Genomic DNA, 17667 nt, shown 5'->3' with positions numbered 1-17667 from the left:
CCTCTTTCACTGCCCAACACCCTACTCTCCCCTATTTTTCTTTATTGTGCTGGCCACTATACGAAATTAAATTTATTTTTTTAAATGCCTTTATTGTCTCCCTCAGTACAATGCAAGCTCCAAAAAGGAAAAGACTTTGCTTTAGTCACGTGCTATACCCCAGAGTCCAAACAAGGCCGAGCACACATTGGGCGCTCGATGAATAGTTACTGATTTAATAGTTTAGGCAATCACACCGTTCACAGAGGGATTCTTTGCCAAGCGGCGGAAGGGTAAAGCGTCCAACATGACGATACACGCATGCGCGCAAGATCCGGGAAGTGTGTTAGAGGAAAGGGGTGAAGCATCGAGAGGAGTCTCGCGGACAGAGGCGGCTGGATCCCAGACCGCGAGGTGGAAGAAGACGGCTTGGGGCGAAGCGCGCGTGCGCGCTGTGACCTCCAGCTTGCCGCGGCAAAGGCATTTAAGGTGCCGGAAGGCGGGGGTAGTGGTGTTGCGCGTGCGCAGTGCCCGCGCCGGCCCCAGGCTCCCAGTGTGTGAGTTGTGATGGACTAGCGCAGCGCGTGCGCAGTGCGAACGGCGGAGGGATTTGAGGCTGGTTCCACCTCTTGCCCTGTCGCGAGCCGAAGCCGCGCGGGCTCGTGAGCAACGGCCTGGTACGCGCGGTAGGCGAGCGACAGAGACTGAGGGACGCGGACGCCGCCGGAGTCGAAGCCAGAGCAGGAGTATCTGCTGTTGAGGGGCCGCCGCAGCCGCCGCGAGCCCCCGGACCGTCGCTAGGCCGAGGAGGGCGCCGCGCGGCGGGTGAGTGTGACTTAGTGGCCTTACCGGGTGCGGGGCCGCTACCCACAAGCCCCTGCGGTGTGCTCCAGTCGCGTCTCCGCGGCCGGGTCCCCTTCCCGCGCCACTGCCACAGCACCTTTTTGCACCTCTCATCCAGAGTTCTCTGGTCACCTAGGCCCTCTTCCCATAGTCTCCCTCCTCTTCAGCGGTCACTTACCCACAGGCCCTTGCGGTGTGTTGCCTTTCTTTCCTCGCCTCCATCGACCCTTACCCATAATTCATTTCGCCTGTGGGGCCCAGATCTATTACCCACAACTCCCTGGTTTGAGGTTTGCTACTTTTGATGCCCTTCCTTGATCGGAGACGTCCTGCGACCCTCGCCCCATAACCTGTTATCCAAGGTATGGGACCACCCGCCGCCACTGCCTTGGATCTCCTTTCTCAGGATCCTTGATGCCCCCACAAGCCCCCAGGGACCCTCGGCCCCGCAGTTCCTTGCTCAGTACTCTGAGACTTGACTACTCAGAAACCCTTTTTCAGTCTTTGTTTCCCTTACCGGCTTCGCCCCACCTTCACACAGTCCTCCCTCCAAAACCTGCTTCCTCATTCAGATTTATTCCTTTCCCCTGTGTCTTAGGAGCTCTCTGTGCCCCTACAGAACTTGTTCTGATACTGAGATTTTGCCCCTATTTCCCTCTTTTCTTGGAAGTCAAGGGATTATAGGGGCCTCATCTCTCCCAGCCCACCCTCATATAATGTGGCCCTGATTCTGCTCTCAGACTTGGCACGATGACCCAGTTCCTGCCACCCAACCTTCTGGCTCTCTTTGCTCCCCGTGACCCCATCCCATACCTGCCACCCCTGGAGAAACTGCCACATGAAAAACACCACAATCAACCTTACTGTGGCATTGCGCCATACATCCGAGAGTTTGAGGTGAGTTCACTGAGCAGACTTGGACTGGGTTGGGTTCTGGGGGCCGTGGGGTTGGATTGGGGAGTCCAGTCTCTGGCCAGTTTTCCAGCTGTGTGATTTAGGCGGGTGACTTTTATGCGCAGTTTCCCTGTCTTGATTGGGGTTGATAATGCATCCCTTGTTGGTTTTTGTGGAAGTTCCGTAACTACCAGTTGAGGATTCAGGCTCTCGAGTTAGGTAGACCTTGGCACACCATTTATCAGCTGTGTGACCTTGGGCAAGTGGTGCATCCTCTTAGTGCTTTGATCGCTTCATCTATAGCAAGGGGATATTAGTATTTTCGCTGTCATATTGACAGAGAATTAACTGGAAATTTTGTGTCACGGGGCTTGATACTAAGCCGTCAGCAAATGTCAATATTTATTATTATATTTACCATTTTTGTCACGGTGTTATTTGTAAAGGGTTAGCACCAGGTGATGGGCTGCTTAAGACCCTGGGCTTGAGAATTTCAGGATAAACATGAATAAACGACTTGAGCTCTTGGGCCTCAGTTTTTTCATTTGTGAAATTGGGATAACAGCTTCCACCTCTTAAGGTGTATCAGAGAACACCTGAGAAATGCTGCCAGAAGTCAGAAGAAGAAAGTTCTGGCATCGAGTGGGAAAGGGGAGATGGAGGAAGTTGCAGAGCAGAAGTTAGTAGCGAGGTGACAGAAGATCGGCTCTTTAGTGGGATTTGCCGCCCTCATTGAACTGGTACTTGGAAAATGTTGTTCGCCAGTTACACTAATTTAATGGCTACAGGCCAGTGGCAGACATGGGTTATGTGCCAGTTACTATTTGATGAGAGCTTGCTGAGGCCTCCAGGAATTGCTCTGGCCCTCAGAGGGTGTCCAGTTGTTTACTTCTTAGCACTGCGCTGTCAGCTCCTTTTGCTTCAGGCCTGGTCCCGATTCCTGTTTATGATAGAGGACAAATATGCTGCAGGTTGATGTTCTTGACAAATACAAGAGAGTTTCTTTCATTTTTGTAGTAGGTTTAGAGAAAGACTACAAAGTAAAAAATCAAAATTTTTTAATTAAGTTCAACGGGCATAAAACTCCTCTGTCAGATCGCTGTAGAAGTTTCTGAATACCAATTCCTGGCTTCTCTACTTCTCTTGTCACAGACCAGTAACAGTTCACAGATAGCATTGGTCCGTGGACCGTGCTTTGGTCTGCGCCCTGGAACTGTCCATGTTTGTTTGTGCGCGTGTGTATAAACACGCAGGGGAGCGCGGCCAAGATATTTATTATTTCCTGGCTGGGTGTGTTTTGCTGTTTTCCCCTGTCCCTCCCACTCTGTCACCTCTTCTTGTTCCCAGGACCCTCGAGATGCCCCTCCTCCAACTCGAGCAGAAACTCGGGAGGAGCGCATGGAGAGGAAGGTATGTAGCGTCTGCCTTCTGGCCCCACATCCTTTTTTGCCTCTTTCTTCAGGATGTTCCCTGACATCAGGGCACTTCTGTCTGTATTCAGTTGTCTACCTTTCTCCTGACAGAGGCGGGAAAAGATTGAGCGGCGACAGCAGGAAGTCGAGACAGAGCTAAAAATGTGTAAGTCTCTCCTTCCTCCTTTCATCTCTCTTTCAAGCACTCCTGTGTTTCTCTCCACCAGTCCACCCCAGGACTTTAATTTGGGAAAGCGGGTTGTCAGTTCACTCTTTTAACCCCACCATTTGCCATGCACTGTATTTGGTTTAGGCATTTAAGCAGGGGAGTGTGGAGTAAGGGTGGGCAGGAAAGGAGCCTGGTATCTTGGGCTGCCTCCCGTAGAGGCCTGCACTTGGAGGGGCTCCCACAGCCCAGCCAGGTCTCACAGGGCAAGGCAGTGAGGTCCCGGCTAGTGAGGCGGTTCTGGCTCCACCTTAGCTCCCTGATCCTTGGACTGTGGATGTTTCATCCCTTCCAGGTACAGGAGGAATTGGAGTTTGGGATAGGGACCTTGTAGCCATTGACCAGACTTCACAAGAGGGTCGCATATCAATCTCCAATGGCCCTTTCTTGTTAGGGCGAGGGCTTTGTAGTTAGGACTTGGGTTTTCCTCCTATACTTGTGCGTCTACGGTGAATCACTTCCCTCAGAATCTTATTCCCTGGAGTGGCCCATTCCTCAGGGAGCTTATGCAAATGCCTCACAACTGAATACCTGGGCATCTAAATGAGAGCTATCTGAGCCCTGACTCTCACTACCTTCCTGTCTTTTCTTGGACGCCTCAAAGGCATTTCAAACTCAGTGTCCAAACCACAACCAGGATTTCCTCTCCCCAACAACCTGGTCTTTGGATGTTTCCTTTGCTGGAACATGGCCATCCAGCTTTGCAAATCATGACCTCAGTCATGACCACCCAGTTTGCTTTCAACAGCTTTTTCTTGCCATTTCCCCAGCTTGTCACCAAAACCTGTCCCTGTCACAAGTCTGAGCCTTCTCTCTGTGTCCACCACCCAGGGCCCCTCTAGCCTGGACGTGCAGCCTGATGTCTAACGGGGTTTACCTGCATCTCTGTCCCCACCAGGTTCTGGAGGGCTGCACGGCCTGTGGGATCTTAGTTCCCTGACCAGGAATCGAACTCACACCCTCTGCATTGGAAGTGCAACTGTAAAAATCCAGTTTTGAAACAGTCAAGGACATTTGAATACTGGGTCTTAGTGAAGTTAAGGAATTAATGTTAACTTTTTAAGTCGTAATAGCAGTACTGTTACTTTTTTTTTTTTTTTTTTAGTCTTTATTAGCAGCTACAGTGGTATATCTGGGGTTTGACTTAAAATCCTGGTGGGGTTAGAGATATAACAAGTGTAGCTATGTGGTGATAGTTGAAGCTGGTTCAGAGGGGTTCGTTACACTGTTCTCTATTTCCTTAAGTGTTTGAACTTACCCGTGAAAGAAAAGGAAAAGAAAAGGATGGGTCAAGTATAGTAGGGTTTCTCTGCCCCTGAGAGCCTCCATCCCCAAGTACAGAAACTTGCTGTGCCTTGTCAGTTAACAGCTACCATTCAAGGGGACCTTGCTCCTTGCGGAACACTTGATGTATTGAATATGTCATGATTTTGACTTAGGGCTTCCAAGCGCGGCAGGGGTTATTCCTCCCGCTTTTAAGACAGAAGATGGAGGTTTGTGGAGGCCGGGTATGTTTAGCAAGAGCAAGAGTTCTGAGCTGCTTTCTTCGCCATCTAAAAACCTCGTGAGTTTTCTCAGCTCCGCAGTCTAGTCCTTTGAGCCCCTGCTCTGGGCTGCTACCTACATAATCCCTTTAACCAAGGATGTCCCAAGGGCAGAGTTGCCAGCGGAGCGGAGTGGAGTGAGGGTGTGTGCATGTTGACTGGTGAGCTGCTTATCAACTTCAGTTCATTGTCAACCCTCTTTTAGCTCAGATACGTGGGTACTGTTGGCTCAGCTGCACTAGCTTTTACCTTTGGTCACACTCCTGGGCCTCTTGGTTAAGCAGAAACGATAGAGACTCGTGTGGTGTGCCCGGGGCGGTTTCCTCTTCCATCAGGGAGCTCAGCGCTCTGACGTCTGGCCTCCGTCCATGCCCCCGGGCAGTGATCGGGGTCCCACTGCACTGCTCCTGCTGTACCTGTTAGACCACCTGCCGCCTGGTGTTGTGAGGTTTATTTCCTGTTAAATACAACTTCAGGTCAAATGTTATCTCAGTGAGGCCTTTCCTGACCTTCCCATTAAAATTCTTCTCCCCATCTCTCTGCTATTACCAGATAGAACTAGATGGTTGCCTTATGTACCTTGTTTACCTTCAGCCTCCCTCCAGTAACAGATAAGCTCCAAGAAGGCAGGCATCTTTTTTGTCTTTGTTGAATCCCCAGCACCTATGGGAGTTTCAGGCACAAAGTGCTTAATAGCTATCCGTTGGGTGAATGGATGCAGATTGAGACATTTGGGCGCCGAAAATTACAACGCAGAGGGATGAGGTTCGGTGAGGAAGCCGGGGGCAGGCACAAAGGTGGCCTTGCTTTCAAGGGCTGCCATCAGTTTCCAGGTAGTCATTCCCTTAAATTGGGGTTCAGTCTTCTGTTTTCCGAGAAATTCCCTAAAGTCGTCCTGAACTTAGTTTGTGTCTGCAGCCAACCTCTCTCATGGGAAACAGATCTGTGACCTTTAATTCTCTGGCTTCTCTGAAAAGCTGACATGTGGGGGTTCAGCCTGGGGCCTGGGCTGTGAGGTCAGGCTGGGATGTCAAGCCGAGCTTGGCCTCTCTGCTGTCTGACACTTCTCTTCCTTGCCTCAGGGTTTGGTTGTATTTCCATTTGCAAAATGATGGTAAATAAGTCTCAGCCTCCAGCAGTGTCTGAGCCTAATTGTGTGTTCAATAAATTATTAACATTATTCCTTTTCTCACATTCTCATAGAATATGGCAAGTTTTTCAGAAAGTAGCACTGTATTGTAGAAGAACCGCCTCAACTGGCAATGGGCAGGGTGCCTTTGGGGCCCTGGCAGGAGTCAAGAGCCATTGTGTGTGCTGGGGCCGCCATACTTGGTGAAAAAGACTTCTTTCTTCCCAGGCCTGACCCATCAGGATCACCTGTGGAGTTGGTTTTGTAATAAGAGTCTGGTTTCTGTCTGTGGAGATGATTATTCCTCAGTGGTCTGGTGGTAGTAAGGCTGGGAGTAAGAATCTGACTCGCCTCTGTGAGCTGCAGCGCCAGCCGTGGCTTCCTCCCTGCGGCCACAGGGCATAGGGCAGAAAGCAGGGCTTGGCCTCTGCTAGGCTTCCACTCCCAGTCTTAGGGTCGCTTGAGCTCAGGTTTCCCCTGGGGCTGCAGTTGCATGCCCTGCCTGTGGGTGGCACTGTGGCCCTGTAGGTGAGAGAGGAAGCTCAGTACCTGGAGGGATCAGGCTGCTTCTCCAGAGATGCCCCTTTGGGCTTACTTACACCCGGGAAGGAGCTCGGCCTCAGGATACACACGTCTGAAATGGCAGTTAGGCCGTCCCCGTCCTGTCAGCTTGAAGTCAGTCTTACCCCCTCCCTTCGTCAGTAAATCAGCCACTTAGATGAAGGCTGCTGTGCTTCGGGGAAACCAGGGCTCAGAGGGGCATGCCTAAGGTGGCCAGGTGACCAAAAATTCTGGGTCTCTGCCCGTCGGTCTGTTTCTGTCTTGCTCTATGGTACTGTTGGCACCTTCTACTTAGAAATTCTTTTTTTCCTGCACAGGGGACCCTCACAATGATCCCAATGCTCAGGGTGATGCCTTCAAGACTCTCTTTGTGGCTAGAGTGGTGAGTCCCCAGCTCCCAATCACTGGAGCCCCAGAGGAGTCTGGAACCCTGGACTGCTGAGAGCTTGGGTGTGGGCAGTAGACTAGGTCCCGGGGATGTTCTGAGGGCTTCTCCCACTTAACTTCATTTCTGTCTCCTTGTAGAACTATGACACGACAGAATCCAAGCTCCGGAGAGAGTTTGAGGTGTACGGACCCATCAAAAGAGTGAGTGGACTGGGGCACGGGGAGTTTGAGTTGGACGTGTGTGGAGGGAGGGAGGGAGGAGGCTGGTTCCCAGCCCCGAGGATGCATTGCCTCACTCCTGGCTTCGGAGTCCACGGCCTGGGTTTCTATCCTGACTGCACTTCCACGCGGTAGACTTGGGACAGCAGAAGCACAGCAAAGAGGTAGTGACTGCTTGCTGCTGATTTAGAGCACAGGTCGGCAAACTACAAAGTTGGTTTTTGTAAATAAGTTTTGTCGGTATCCAGCCAGGCCCATTTTACTGTTGTCTGCGGCTGCTATTGCCGTAAGGCAGAGTTGGTCGGGCAGTTGCAAAAGAGACCGTATGGCCCTCAGAGCTGGAAATACCTGTTGTCTTTTCTATACCTTTATAGAAAATGTATGTTGATTCTTGTTTTAGGGCAAGGCTTCACGTTTAACTGACATTTCTTCATTTAATATAAAAGTCACTTAAGTGCTCTGGGCTGTAGCAAGGGCTTGAGGTCATCGTGCACATAAACTGTGACGCCCAGGGCCATTAGAGCAGCAGTCACTCTGGGTCCTTGAAGGGTCGGTGAGAGGGTCTGAGGTGTCTGCCGCTGGCATCACCCAGCCCAGGGCCTGGCATACGGGCTGTGTGATTGACAGGGTGGGATTTCCCTGTGTCAGAGCTGACCTCTGCCCCCCAGATACATATGGTCTACAGTAAGCGGTCAGGAAAGCCCCGGGGCTATGCCTTCATCGAGTATGAACACGAGCGAGACATGCATTGTGAGTACCTCCCGCCTGCGCCCTGCCCTCTGACCCTCTCTCTTCTCTGCTGCCCCAGCCCCTTCCCGTCGTCTTTCCCTGCCCCCCTCCCTGCCAAACCTGACATTAGCAATGTCTCTCTCCTCCTCCCTCTGTTTCTGATATATCTTTTTTTTTTTTATATATACGTGTTTTTTTAAAAACAAAAACCAAAATCCCCCACAACGTGTGTGTGTGTGTGAAACCGGGGAGGTAAGTGTCACACGTTGAACCTCAGGGGCAAGGAGGGAACCGGGCGGCGGCTGGGGCTAGCGGGAGGTGGGGGAAGGGGTCGGAGTTTCGGGGAGCCTCTCCCCGTTCCCACCCCCCCGGAGTTGGGGGCGGCCAGGTTAGAATGAGGACTGGCCTTTGAACCTGCCCTCTCTTCCCCCAGCTGAGCTGGGGCTGGGCCACCCAACCCTCCGCCTCCCCACCCTGGCCCCCGCCCTGCTCCTCAGCGGGCAGTGGGCTGGTTGGCGTGTTCAGCGCCTGCCCCCACGTCTCCAGAGCCCCCATTGAGGCCGCGGCGGCGTCCACGTGGGCAGGGACGGGTGGGTGGGGGCGGGCAGGGCTGCGGCGTGTCCAGGGGCCGCCGTATTAATTGACTGTTCTTATTGTCACTGCAGCCACCACGCAGCTGGCTTGCAGCTGATGCTTACGCTCCCCTTACAACACCTCAGTGTATGGTTGGTATAAGGGTTTGTATCATGGGTAAGATCACTCAGCACCGCACACCAGCCCAGCTTAGCCAGGCAGCTCAGGAGCAGCGAGGCACCCCTCCTCCCGTCCCCAGTCGCCCCCTCAGCCTCCCCGCACCCAGAACCCTCTCCTCGTTTGGGTGCCCTTGGTCCTCTCTGCCCCCCATCCATTTGCTCTCCAGTAATCCTGCTGATCCCAGGAGGGGAAAGATGAACCCCGACGGGAAGGGCAGCCGGCCTGTCCCGTTGGGGTCAACCCAGCCCCCTGACTTACCTGGCTTCACAACATCAGTGGCCAGGTGGTGGGACACTGAAGGGGATGCATGGGGACCAGGGCTCCATGTGGAACCCTTCAGCCCCCCGCTCCCTGCCCCTGCGCCTCTGCGGGGCTGTCACTGTGGTGGCTCTGGAGAATCGTTTTGCTTGCTGGATTCGGGGTGCTCTGCCCCCTTCCTGTCTGCCTTACCATGGTTGAGGCCTCCAGAGAGGCTCTGGAGCCCAGCGGCCCAGCTGCTCTCCAGAGTGCATGGGATTGGGGACTGGGGTGCGGGAGGGTTCGAGCGACAGGCCGTAAACAGCAGAAGGTGGTGTAGATTTTCCTGAAAACCCTTCCACTGTCTAGAGACCTGAGAGAGGGAGAGAGAGTGAAGCTTAGAAATACACACGTCACATGTTTTCTCTGCTGTTACTCCCGGGTTGGGCCTCTTCTGGGGTTTGGGACACAACCAGAGCAGGGTTCCTTTGCTTGACGGTGTTCCCAGTCCTTAACTTCCTTCCCCTACCACCCTCCTCTGGGTTCAGGGGCCAAGTGGCCCCTCCCCCCGGATCATGGGCAGCACTCCATCTCCTGGACCCCCAAGGCTGTCCCCTTGGGTGCCAGCCTTTGGGCTGAAGCAGGTGGTGGGAGGGAGTGTGGAGTTCGAGGTGGATAAGTCATTCCACGTGCTGAGGGGGGTGGGCGTGTGCCTAGTTCAGCATGGACTTTATGGGGGAAAGGTGAAGGTGGACAGGTTTGCTAAGGCCTCCCTAGCCTTCTTTTTAAAATCAAACAAGATAGTCCCATGGCTTTCCAGCTCCCAGACTTGATGTTAACCCTTGTCTCCCCCTCTTTCAAGGCCTCCATGAGGTTTCTTTGGGGCCCACCACTTCCTCTGCCTGTCTCCAGGTGGTGCAGGAGATGTGGTTCCTCTCCCCCTCTGTGGCTCCCTAGAATCCCTTCCCTGTAGCTTTAGCTGACCCCGTGGTGGTGGGTGTGGGGTCTGTGCGCGTGCTCAGGTAAGCTTGGGGGCTCCAGGTAAGCGGTCCCGTGTCCCCCCCCCGGGAAGCCCGCCTCCTCGCCAGGCCCCCAGGAGTTGCCGAGCCCCCCCCATCCCGCTCGGTTTGGACACCCGCAAGGCCGGCATCGGTAAATGGCACCTTTTTCTCTTCCTCTGGTTGTTATTTGGGGGGGAGAGGGCTGGGGCGGGGCCGGGTATTGTGGCTGGTTGAGGACAACCCCCTAGTCCAGGGCTGGGGGTGGGAAATAGGGACTTTTTTGGCCTTCCCGACAGCCCCACGTGAGACAGGCCGGGGATCAGGCCTGCCCTTTGCTGTGCCCTGCCCGAGAGCAGGACGTGCCTCTCCCCGCATCTCCCCCTCTACTCCTCACCCTTCCCGGGAGGCTCAGGCTGGGCTTGGCCTCCCGGCGTGTGTTGAGCTGGGGGTGTGGAGTGAGATGGGACGGGCTGGGGTTGGGTGGCAGTCATCTCAGGTAAGGCAGGAATTTTCAGTAGCACCACACATCTCCCGTGCCTCCCTCCACTCGCCCTCTCCCCCGCCTGCTGTAGGGGCCCTTCCAGGCCCCCGGGAGCACCATCACCTGCCCTCTGCTCCCTGCCACCTCCTAAAGACTTCTCCCACCCCCTTCTGGTTCATTTTCTGTTCTGATGTCTGTTCCCCCACGCTCACCCTGCCCCCAAAAAACCACAGAAAAAGGAAACCGGTGTGAACTGGGGTGCAGAGCGGCCCGGCTGGGCCTCCTCCCCCAGCATGATGTTTTAGGGTGCATGCCTGGGGTTGTGGAGGAACCCTCCCCCACAGCAGAGTCCAGCCTTGAGTTAACCTCCAGTTTCTTTGCAGCGACTTTGGCCACCTTGGAGGGAGGGGGCTGCTCTGTCGAGTGGGAGTAGGAATGGCCTGGGAGCCCAGGGGGGTGGTTAGGGTCAGGATGGTGCCTGGGAGTGGTCTCGTCCCCCCAATAGTGATTGGGGGTTGGTAAGGAAGCAGGTGCCGAGATGGAGCAGGCCCCTCCTGGTTTGGGAGAGGGTTGGTCTGGCTGTCAGTTGCCTGGCTGTCTGGTGGGCGTGTGTGTCTGCGTGTGCGTGTGTGTAAGTGTGTGGATGGGGACACGGCCGGGGGGTGGGGATGCCACAGAGCTGGGCCTTAGCCTGACTAGAGGACCCTCTGGGGACTCCTCCCCCTCCCCTTCCCCCTCCCCACATCTGTTGCAGCCGCTTACAAGCACGCAGATGGCAAGAAGATTGATGGCAGGAGAGTCCTCGTGGACGTGGAGAGGGGCCGCACCGTGAAGGGCTGGAGGCCCCGGCGGCTAGGTGAGCACGTCCTGCTCAGGCTGGGCTCGGGGTGCTGCTGGCTGCTTTCTCACCTCTTTTCTGTACTCTCTGCTGCTTTATGTCTTCTCTTCCTCTCAGCTGCTCACGTGCTCTCTCCCTCTCTCTAGCTCAACCTTTCTTGTCACCATCTTTCTCCTCGTCTGGTTTCTTATTCTAGGTTACTAGTTAGGAGCAAGAGTACTGACATTGAGAAGCCAGTCTGGGATCAGATTCCAGCTTAGGTAATTCCTGGCTAGTGAATTTTCCCTTCTTCCTGCCTCATTTTCCTCATCCTGGAAAGTGGGAATAACGGCAAGAGTTAGTGAGCTCAGCATCTCAGATAGCCAGCTTGGCAAGTGGCATACGGTCGGGCTTGTAAAAGTCACTCTCTCATCCACTTATACTTTGCTCCAGCTCATTTGTTCATTCAGTCATTGATTCAGCAGATGCCAGTTTGATCACCAGCTGTGTACCAGGCTTCTAGTCAAGAGCAAGATATACATAGATGGTCTCTGCCCCCAGAGCCTCCTGCATTCATTTCCCCCACTCTCTTAATTTGTCAGTCACCATCTCAGTCAAGGCCAGTTTGGTAGCAAGCACCAGAAATATATTTGAGCTTCCTAAAGCATAAAGGGGGCTTGTTGATACAGAATCCCAGTGTCTTGGAGCCCAGAGACAGGCGATGCCTGTGGGCCTCAAGAGGACCTGGTAGCCGAACCTGAACAGTCAAGAGGCGGTCAGGAGCCACCTTTGGCATTTCTGCAGCTTGCTTCTGCCCTGTCACTGTCCGTGTGGACTCTTCTCTTCTGTGTCTCTCCGCGCTGGCCCAGTGTGGCATTCCACAGCCCAGTCCTGGATGACTCTCTCTCTGTTTGGGGGTGGGTGGATCTAAGTGGCTCAGCATTGGACCTGGACCTGGGGCTGAGGTCCTGCCATCCAAACATGGCTATTGAGGACCAACTCCTATGAGGGTGAGTGACACAGTTGTCAGAGAAAATGATCTTCCCTGTGCAGACACCCCAGGTGGCTCCAGTACCCTCTGCTCTTATTTCTGCCTCCAGCCTGCTGTTGTGATGCTTGACTTGCCTTTGCTGAGTAGACCACACACTCAGTCTGCTGAGCCTCTGAACTTAACAGACGGGTTCTTATCTCACTTTCTGGTTTCTCTGGGTTGGAGTGAGTCCTTCAGAATCTGCTGTTTCCGACTTTCTGGTAGTGATACCTGGTGCATCTTGACCCAGTGCATTGCTACATGCAAAAAAATACATTTAACCCAAACAGAAGTTTTATGAAATAGTAATTATCTTTTCTACAGGCAGTATATACTAGTATTATATATTCTGTTGCTTTATTATTATTATTATTTTTAATATATTGGTTGCGGGCTTCCCTGGTGGCGCAGTGGTTGAGAGTCCGCCTGCCGATGCAGGGGACGCGGGTTCGTGCCCGGGTCGGGGAAGATCCCACATGCCGCGGAGCGGCTGGGCCCGTGAGCCATGGCCGCTGAGCCTGCGCGTCCGGAGCCTGTGCTCCGCAACGGGAGAAGCCACAACAGTGAGAGGCCTGTGTACCGCAAAAAAAAAATAAATAAATAAATAAATAAATATATATATATATATAGGTTGCAACCAATCACATTTAACGATGTGATCCATTGCTGGGTTGTGACCTGAAAATTGAAAACACTAGTCTCTTCTGCCCCATACCTGTGATATTCCAGAAGCCTGGTCAGTTGCTTGTCCCTGTTTGAATGTCTTTGATATCCAGGCCGCCTCTTTTCCTTTTTCACCCTCGTTGCTGAAAGTCATTCCTTATATGGAACCCCAGCCCACCTCGCCGAAGCTTCCTTCCAGGCAGTGTGGGACAGAAGCGTGCGTGAGAGGGCGGCTTCCTGGGTCTCAGCTCTGCCCTTCCTCGCAGAGTCACCCGGGGCAGGCGTCTTTGTCTGCGATTGCTTCCCCGTCTGAAGGAGGAGGCCGTCCGCTGCTCCTTATGGTAGTTCAGTCATCTGACTGCTTGCTGCACATACGACTTTATGTCCTGGGTGCTGTGCCACGCACAGTTACAGCGAGCAGAGCCAGACATCGTCCTGACTTTGATGGTGCGTTACAGGCTGGTGGGAGAGGCAGCTGTTAACTCACACGTGTACATGTAAAATCGGAAGCCCCACCTGAAGTTCTGAGAAGGAAATGTGTGTGAGTCGTGGAGAACGGCTTCATCTGGTAGGTCAGGGCAGGCTTACTGAGGAAGCGTTGTTTGGGTTAACGTGTGAAGGGTAAGTAGCAGTTAACTAGACAAGGGAAATGAGATTCCAGGGAAAGAGGTGAATGATCCCCAAAACGGGGGCAGGAAGGCAATGGAGACCGTGAGGAGATTGGAAAATGCCTAGGACATGGAGAGCCAGGGCGCCTTGCTCTAAAGACAGGAAGGAGCCAGCCATGTGACTGACGTTGCCTTTAGGCTGTGGGGAGCCGTTGATGGCTTTGGAGCAGATCACGTTTTCAGTTAGAAAGACCATTGCCGTGCCTTCGGGTGAGGGTGAGGATGACTGGAGGAGAGGATTTGCCCGGAGGCCGTGCGTGCGCGTCGGTAGTGGTGGAGATGATGAGCTTTGGAGTCAATTTCAGGAGCTCCCAGCTCGCGCTGTGGAAGCCCTCCGATCTCCGATCTCCGTAGAGCGTGCGTGCCGTGTTAGAGAAGTGCGTGCGGCAGGAGGTCCTCCAGCACCTGGCCCCGCAGGCGCCGGCAGAGGTGCCTGGTGGCCCTCGCCGCGGGGCCCCGCCCGGACTGACCCGCCGCGGTCTGCCCCCCCCCCCCCAGGAGGTGGCCTAGGCGGAACCCGGAGAGGGGGCGCCGACGTCAACATCCGGCACTCCGGCCGGGACGACACCTCCCGCTACGATGAGAGGTGAGATCGGGCGGCCGGTGTCCCGGGACGGGGCGGCCAGTGGGGGAGCCCTGCCGCAAACCTCTGCCCACCTCATCCAGGCCCGGCCCCTCCCCGCTTCCCCACAGGGACCGGGACCGGGACCGCGAGCGGGAGCGCAGGGAGCGAAGCCGCGAGCGAGACAAGGAGCGAGAACGACGACGCTCCCGCTCTCGGGACCGGCGGCGGCGCTCGCGGAGTCGCGACAAGGAGGAGCGGCGGCGCTCCAGGGAGCGGAGCAAGGACAAGGAGCGGGACCGGAAGCGGCGAAGCAGCCGGAGCCGGGAGCGGGCGCGGCGGGAGCGGGAGCGCAAGGAGGAACTGCGAGGCGGCGGAGGTGGCGGCGACATGGCGGAGCCCTCCGAGGCCGGCGACGCGCCTCCTGACGATGGGCCTCCCGGCGAGCTGGGTCCCGACGGCCCCGACGGCCCGGAGGAGAAGGGCCGGGAGCGGGAGCGGGAGCGGCGCCGGAGCCACCGGAGCGAGCGGGAGCGGCGCCGGGACCGCGAGCGCGAGCGCGATCGGGAGCACAAGCGGGGGGAGCGGGGTGGCGAGCGGGGCAGGGATGAGGCCCGAGGCGGGGCGGGGGGCGGTGGCCAGGACAACGGGCTGGAGGGCCTGGGTGGCGACGGCCGGGACATGTACATGGAGCCCGAGGGAGGCGACGGGTACCTGGCTCCGGAGAACGGGTATTTGCTGGAGGCTGCGCCAGAGTGAAGAGTGCCTCCCACCGGTTGCTTGGACGTGTTCCTACCCGCCCTGTTGCTGTCATCCTCTCCCCAAGCCTTGTTGGTCACCACTTAAGTTTGCCAGCCAAGGGTAGGAGTCTCCTCATTTGTTCTGGTCTCTTGGATTTAAAAATAAAATTAATTTCTTGTTGATAATGGGCATTTGGGCTTTTCACTGCTCTTAGCCTCTTCCCCAGAAGAGGATCACCTTCTGCCTTTTGGTATCCCTGCTTTGGTTGGTTTTGATTTGAGCTTTATGGCCCACGGCCGGGGCCAGCCCCAGTACACCAGAGCTGTTTCAGATGGGATGAGGAAGCTCTCCCTAGGGGGGTCCTCGATCCCTTTGTATCTTTCTTTCCTGTTTTACATCTCCCACACATTCCTTGGGTGGCTCTTCATAGCCCGGTCTTGGTGCGGGGATGGGGCTTAGGCGTTCGAATACTCGGTGGAAGCTACAGCTTTGTGTTAAAGGGAAGCTGTTAGTCTGAGTTGGAGAGCAGGAAGAAGGGTGAGGAAATGAAACAGAGCAACATATAAAAGACGAAACATTCTGTAACACCATATACAGAAATAAACTCAAAATGGATTAAAGACCCACAGGTAAGACCGGATACTATAAAACTCCTAGAGGAAAACATAGAACACACTGCCATAAATCGCATGGAAGTTTTTTTGTTTCTGACTCCTAGAGTAATAGAAATGAAAGCAAAAATAAACAGTTGGAACCTAATTAAAAGCTTTTACACAGCAAAGAGACAAAATGAAAAGACAACCTATGGAATGGGAGAAAATATTTGCAAGTGATGTGACCGACAAGGGATTTATTTCCAAAATATACAAACAGCTCATACAGCTCAATATAAAAAGCACAACCCAGTCAAAAATGGGCAGAAGATCAAAACAGACATTTCTCCAAAGAAAACCGAGATAGCCAACAGGCACAGGTAAAGATGCTCAACATCACATTGCTAATTTAGAGAAATGCAAATCAACCACAATGATCACCTCACGCCAGTCAGAATGGCCATCACCAAAAGTCTACAAATAAATGCTGGAGAGGGTGTGGAGCAAGGGGAAGCCTTCCACACTGTTGGCGGGAATGTAAATTGGTGAAGCCACGATGGAGAACAGTATGGAGGTTCCTTAAAAAACTAAAAATAGAGTCACCGCATGATCCAGCAATCCCTGGGCATATATCTGGAGGAAACTCTTAACTTGAAAAGACACATGTACCCCAGTGTCCAGAGCAGGACTATATATAATAGCTGAGGGAATTCCCGGGCTGTCCAGTGGTTAGCGCTCCGCGCTTCCACCGCAGGGAGCATGGGTTTGATACCTCGTTGGGGAGATCCTGCTTGCTGCGTGTCGGGGAGCTAAGGTCACACAAGCCTTGGGGCCAAAAAACCAATAAAGACTTTAGTAATGGTCCATGTCCAAAAAAAAAAGATGTGGTCTATATATCCCATGGAATATTATTACTCAGCCATAAAAAAAGAACGAAGTAATGCCATTTGCAGCAACACGGATGGACCTAGAGATGATCATACTAAGTGAAGTAAATCAGAAAGAGGAAGATAGATAGCATTATGATAACGCTTATATGTGGGATTTTTTAAAATGATACAAGTGAACTTTTGTACAAAACAGAAATAGACTCACAGACGTAGAGAACAAACTTACAGTTATCAACGGGGAAAGGGGGAGGGATAAACTAGGAATTCGGGATTAACAGATACACACAACTATACAGAAAATAAACAACAAGGGCCTAGTGCATAACTCAGGGTACTATACTCAGTATCTTGTAATAACCTATAATGGAGGGACTTCCCTGGTGGCGCAGTGGTTAAGAATCCGCCTGCCAATGCAGGGGACACGGGTTCAAGCCCTGGTCCGGGAAGATCCCGTATGCCGCGGAGCAACTAAGCCCGTGCGCCACAACTACTGAGCCCGTGCTCTAGAGCCCACGAGCTACAACTACCGAAGCCCGCGTGCCTAGAGCCTGTGCTCCGCAGCAAGAGAGGCCACCGCAACGAGAAAGCCCGCGCACCACAACGAAGAGTAGCCCCCGCTCGCCACAACTAGAGAAAGCCTGCGCGCAGCAACAGACCCAACGCAGCCAAAAAAAGAAAAAAATCTATAATGGAAAAGAATCTGGAAAAGAATACATATATATGTACAACTAAATCACTTTGCCGCACATCTGAAACATTGTAATCAACTATACTTCAATTTAAAGAAAAGATGCAAGAAGATTGGGTAGAGCAGAAAGTCCTCGCAGGGTCAGGACAGAAAACATCATACGGTTCCTGATGGCAGGTTCACCGTCTGCGTTTTTACTCCATGCTTCGTAATGATAGTAGAGGAGTAACAAAACGAGAGATTCCATGAGCAGTGGAGATGTCAACACATTTCTGGACTAAAGATGAAACAGGACGATGGTGAGAACACTTCAGTCTGCTGACCACTTGAGAAGGAAGCCATCCGTCAGTCTTGCAGAACCCTACAGATGCTCAAGATTACAACTCCAGGTATAACAAGGGTAGGAGACTCGAGTAGGATTTGTACACAGAAAAATCGCCCTCTGTTTAAGCAGTCAGGATGCCTAGGAGCCAGGCATTTGCTGCCTAAGCAAATGTAAGACTGACTTTTTTGTCTTTAAAAGTTTCTCAGCCTCAAGGCAAACTTGGTCTGATAAACCAGAGGCAGTCTGTCATGTAATCTGACTGACATACACCAGGATTCTAGCATGCTTTTTAAAA

The 17667-nt window shown here is 53.5% G+C and overlaps 1 protein-coding gene across 2 annotated transcripts; it reads left to right on the top strand.

Annotated features, from left to right (window-relative positions):
* Positions 1-591: 591 nt before the first annotated feature.
* SNRNP70 (small nuclear ribonucleoprotein U1 subunit 70) lies at positions 592-15061 on the top strand. Of its 2 annotated transcripts, none has more exons than XM_059046139.2 (10): positions 592-804; positions 1563-1719; positions 3064-3126; positions 3240-3294; positions 6906-6970; positions 7114-7176; positions 7863-7944; positions 11150-11251; positions 14072-14159; positions 14267-15061. In XM_059046139.2, the coding sequence occupies exons 2-10, from the start codon at positions 1573-1575 to the stop codon at positions 14892-14894; spliced, it is 1293 nt and encodes a 430-aa protein (XP_058902122.1). In that variant the 5' UTR covers positions 592-804; positions 1563-1572; the 3' UTR covers positions 14895-15061. The 2 variants fall into 2 exon arrangements, with proteins under 2 accessions (XP_058902122.1, XP_058902121.1); XM_059046138.2 differs by having other exon boundaries at positions 14240-15061.
* Positions 15062-17667: the final 2606 nt, after the last annotated feature.

Source organism: Kogia breviceps, chromosome 18 (assembly GCF_026419965.1).
Source record: "Kogia breviceps isolate mKogBre1 chromosome 18, mKogBre1 haplotype 1, whole genome shotgun sequence".
Lineage (NCBI taxonomy): Eukaryota > Metazoa > Chordata > Mammalia > Artiodactyla > Physeteridae > Kogia > Kogia breviceps.
This window is presented reverse-complemented; position numbering and strand designations above follow the sequence as displayed.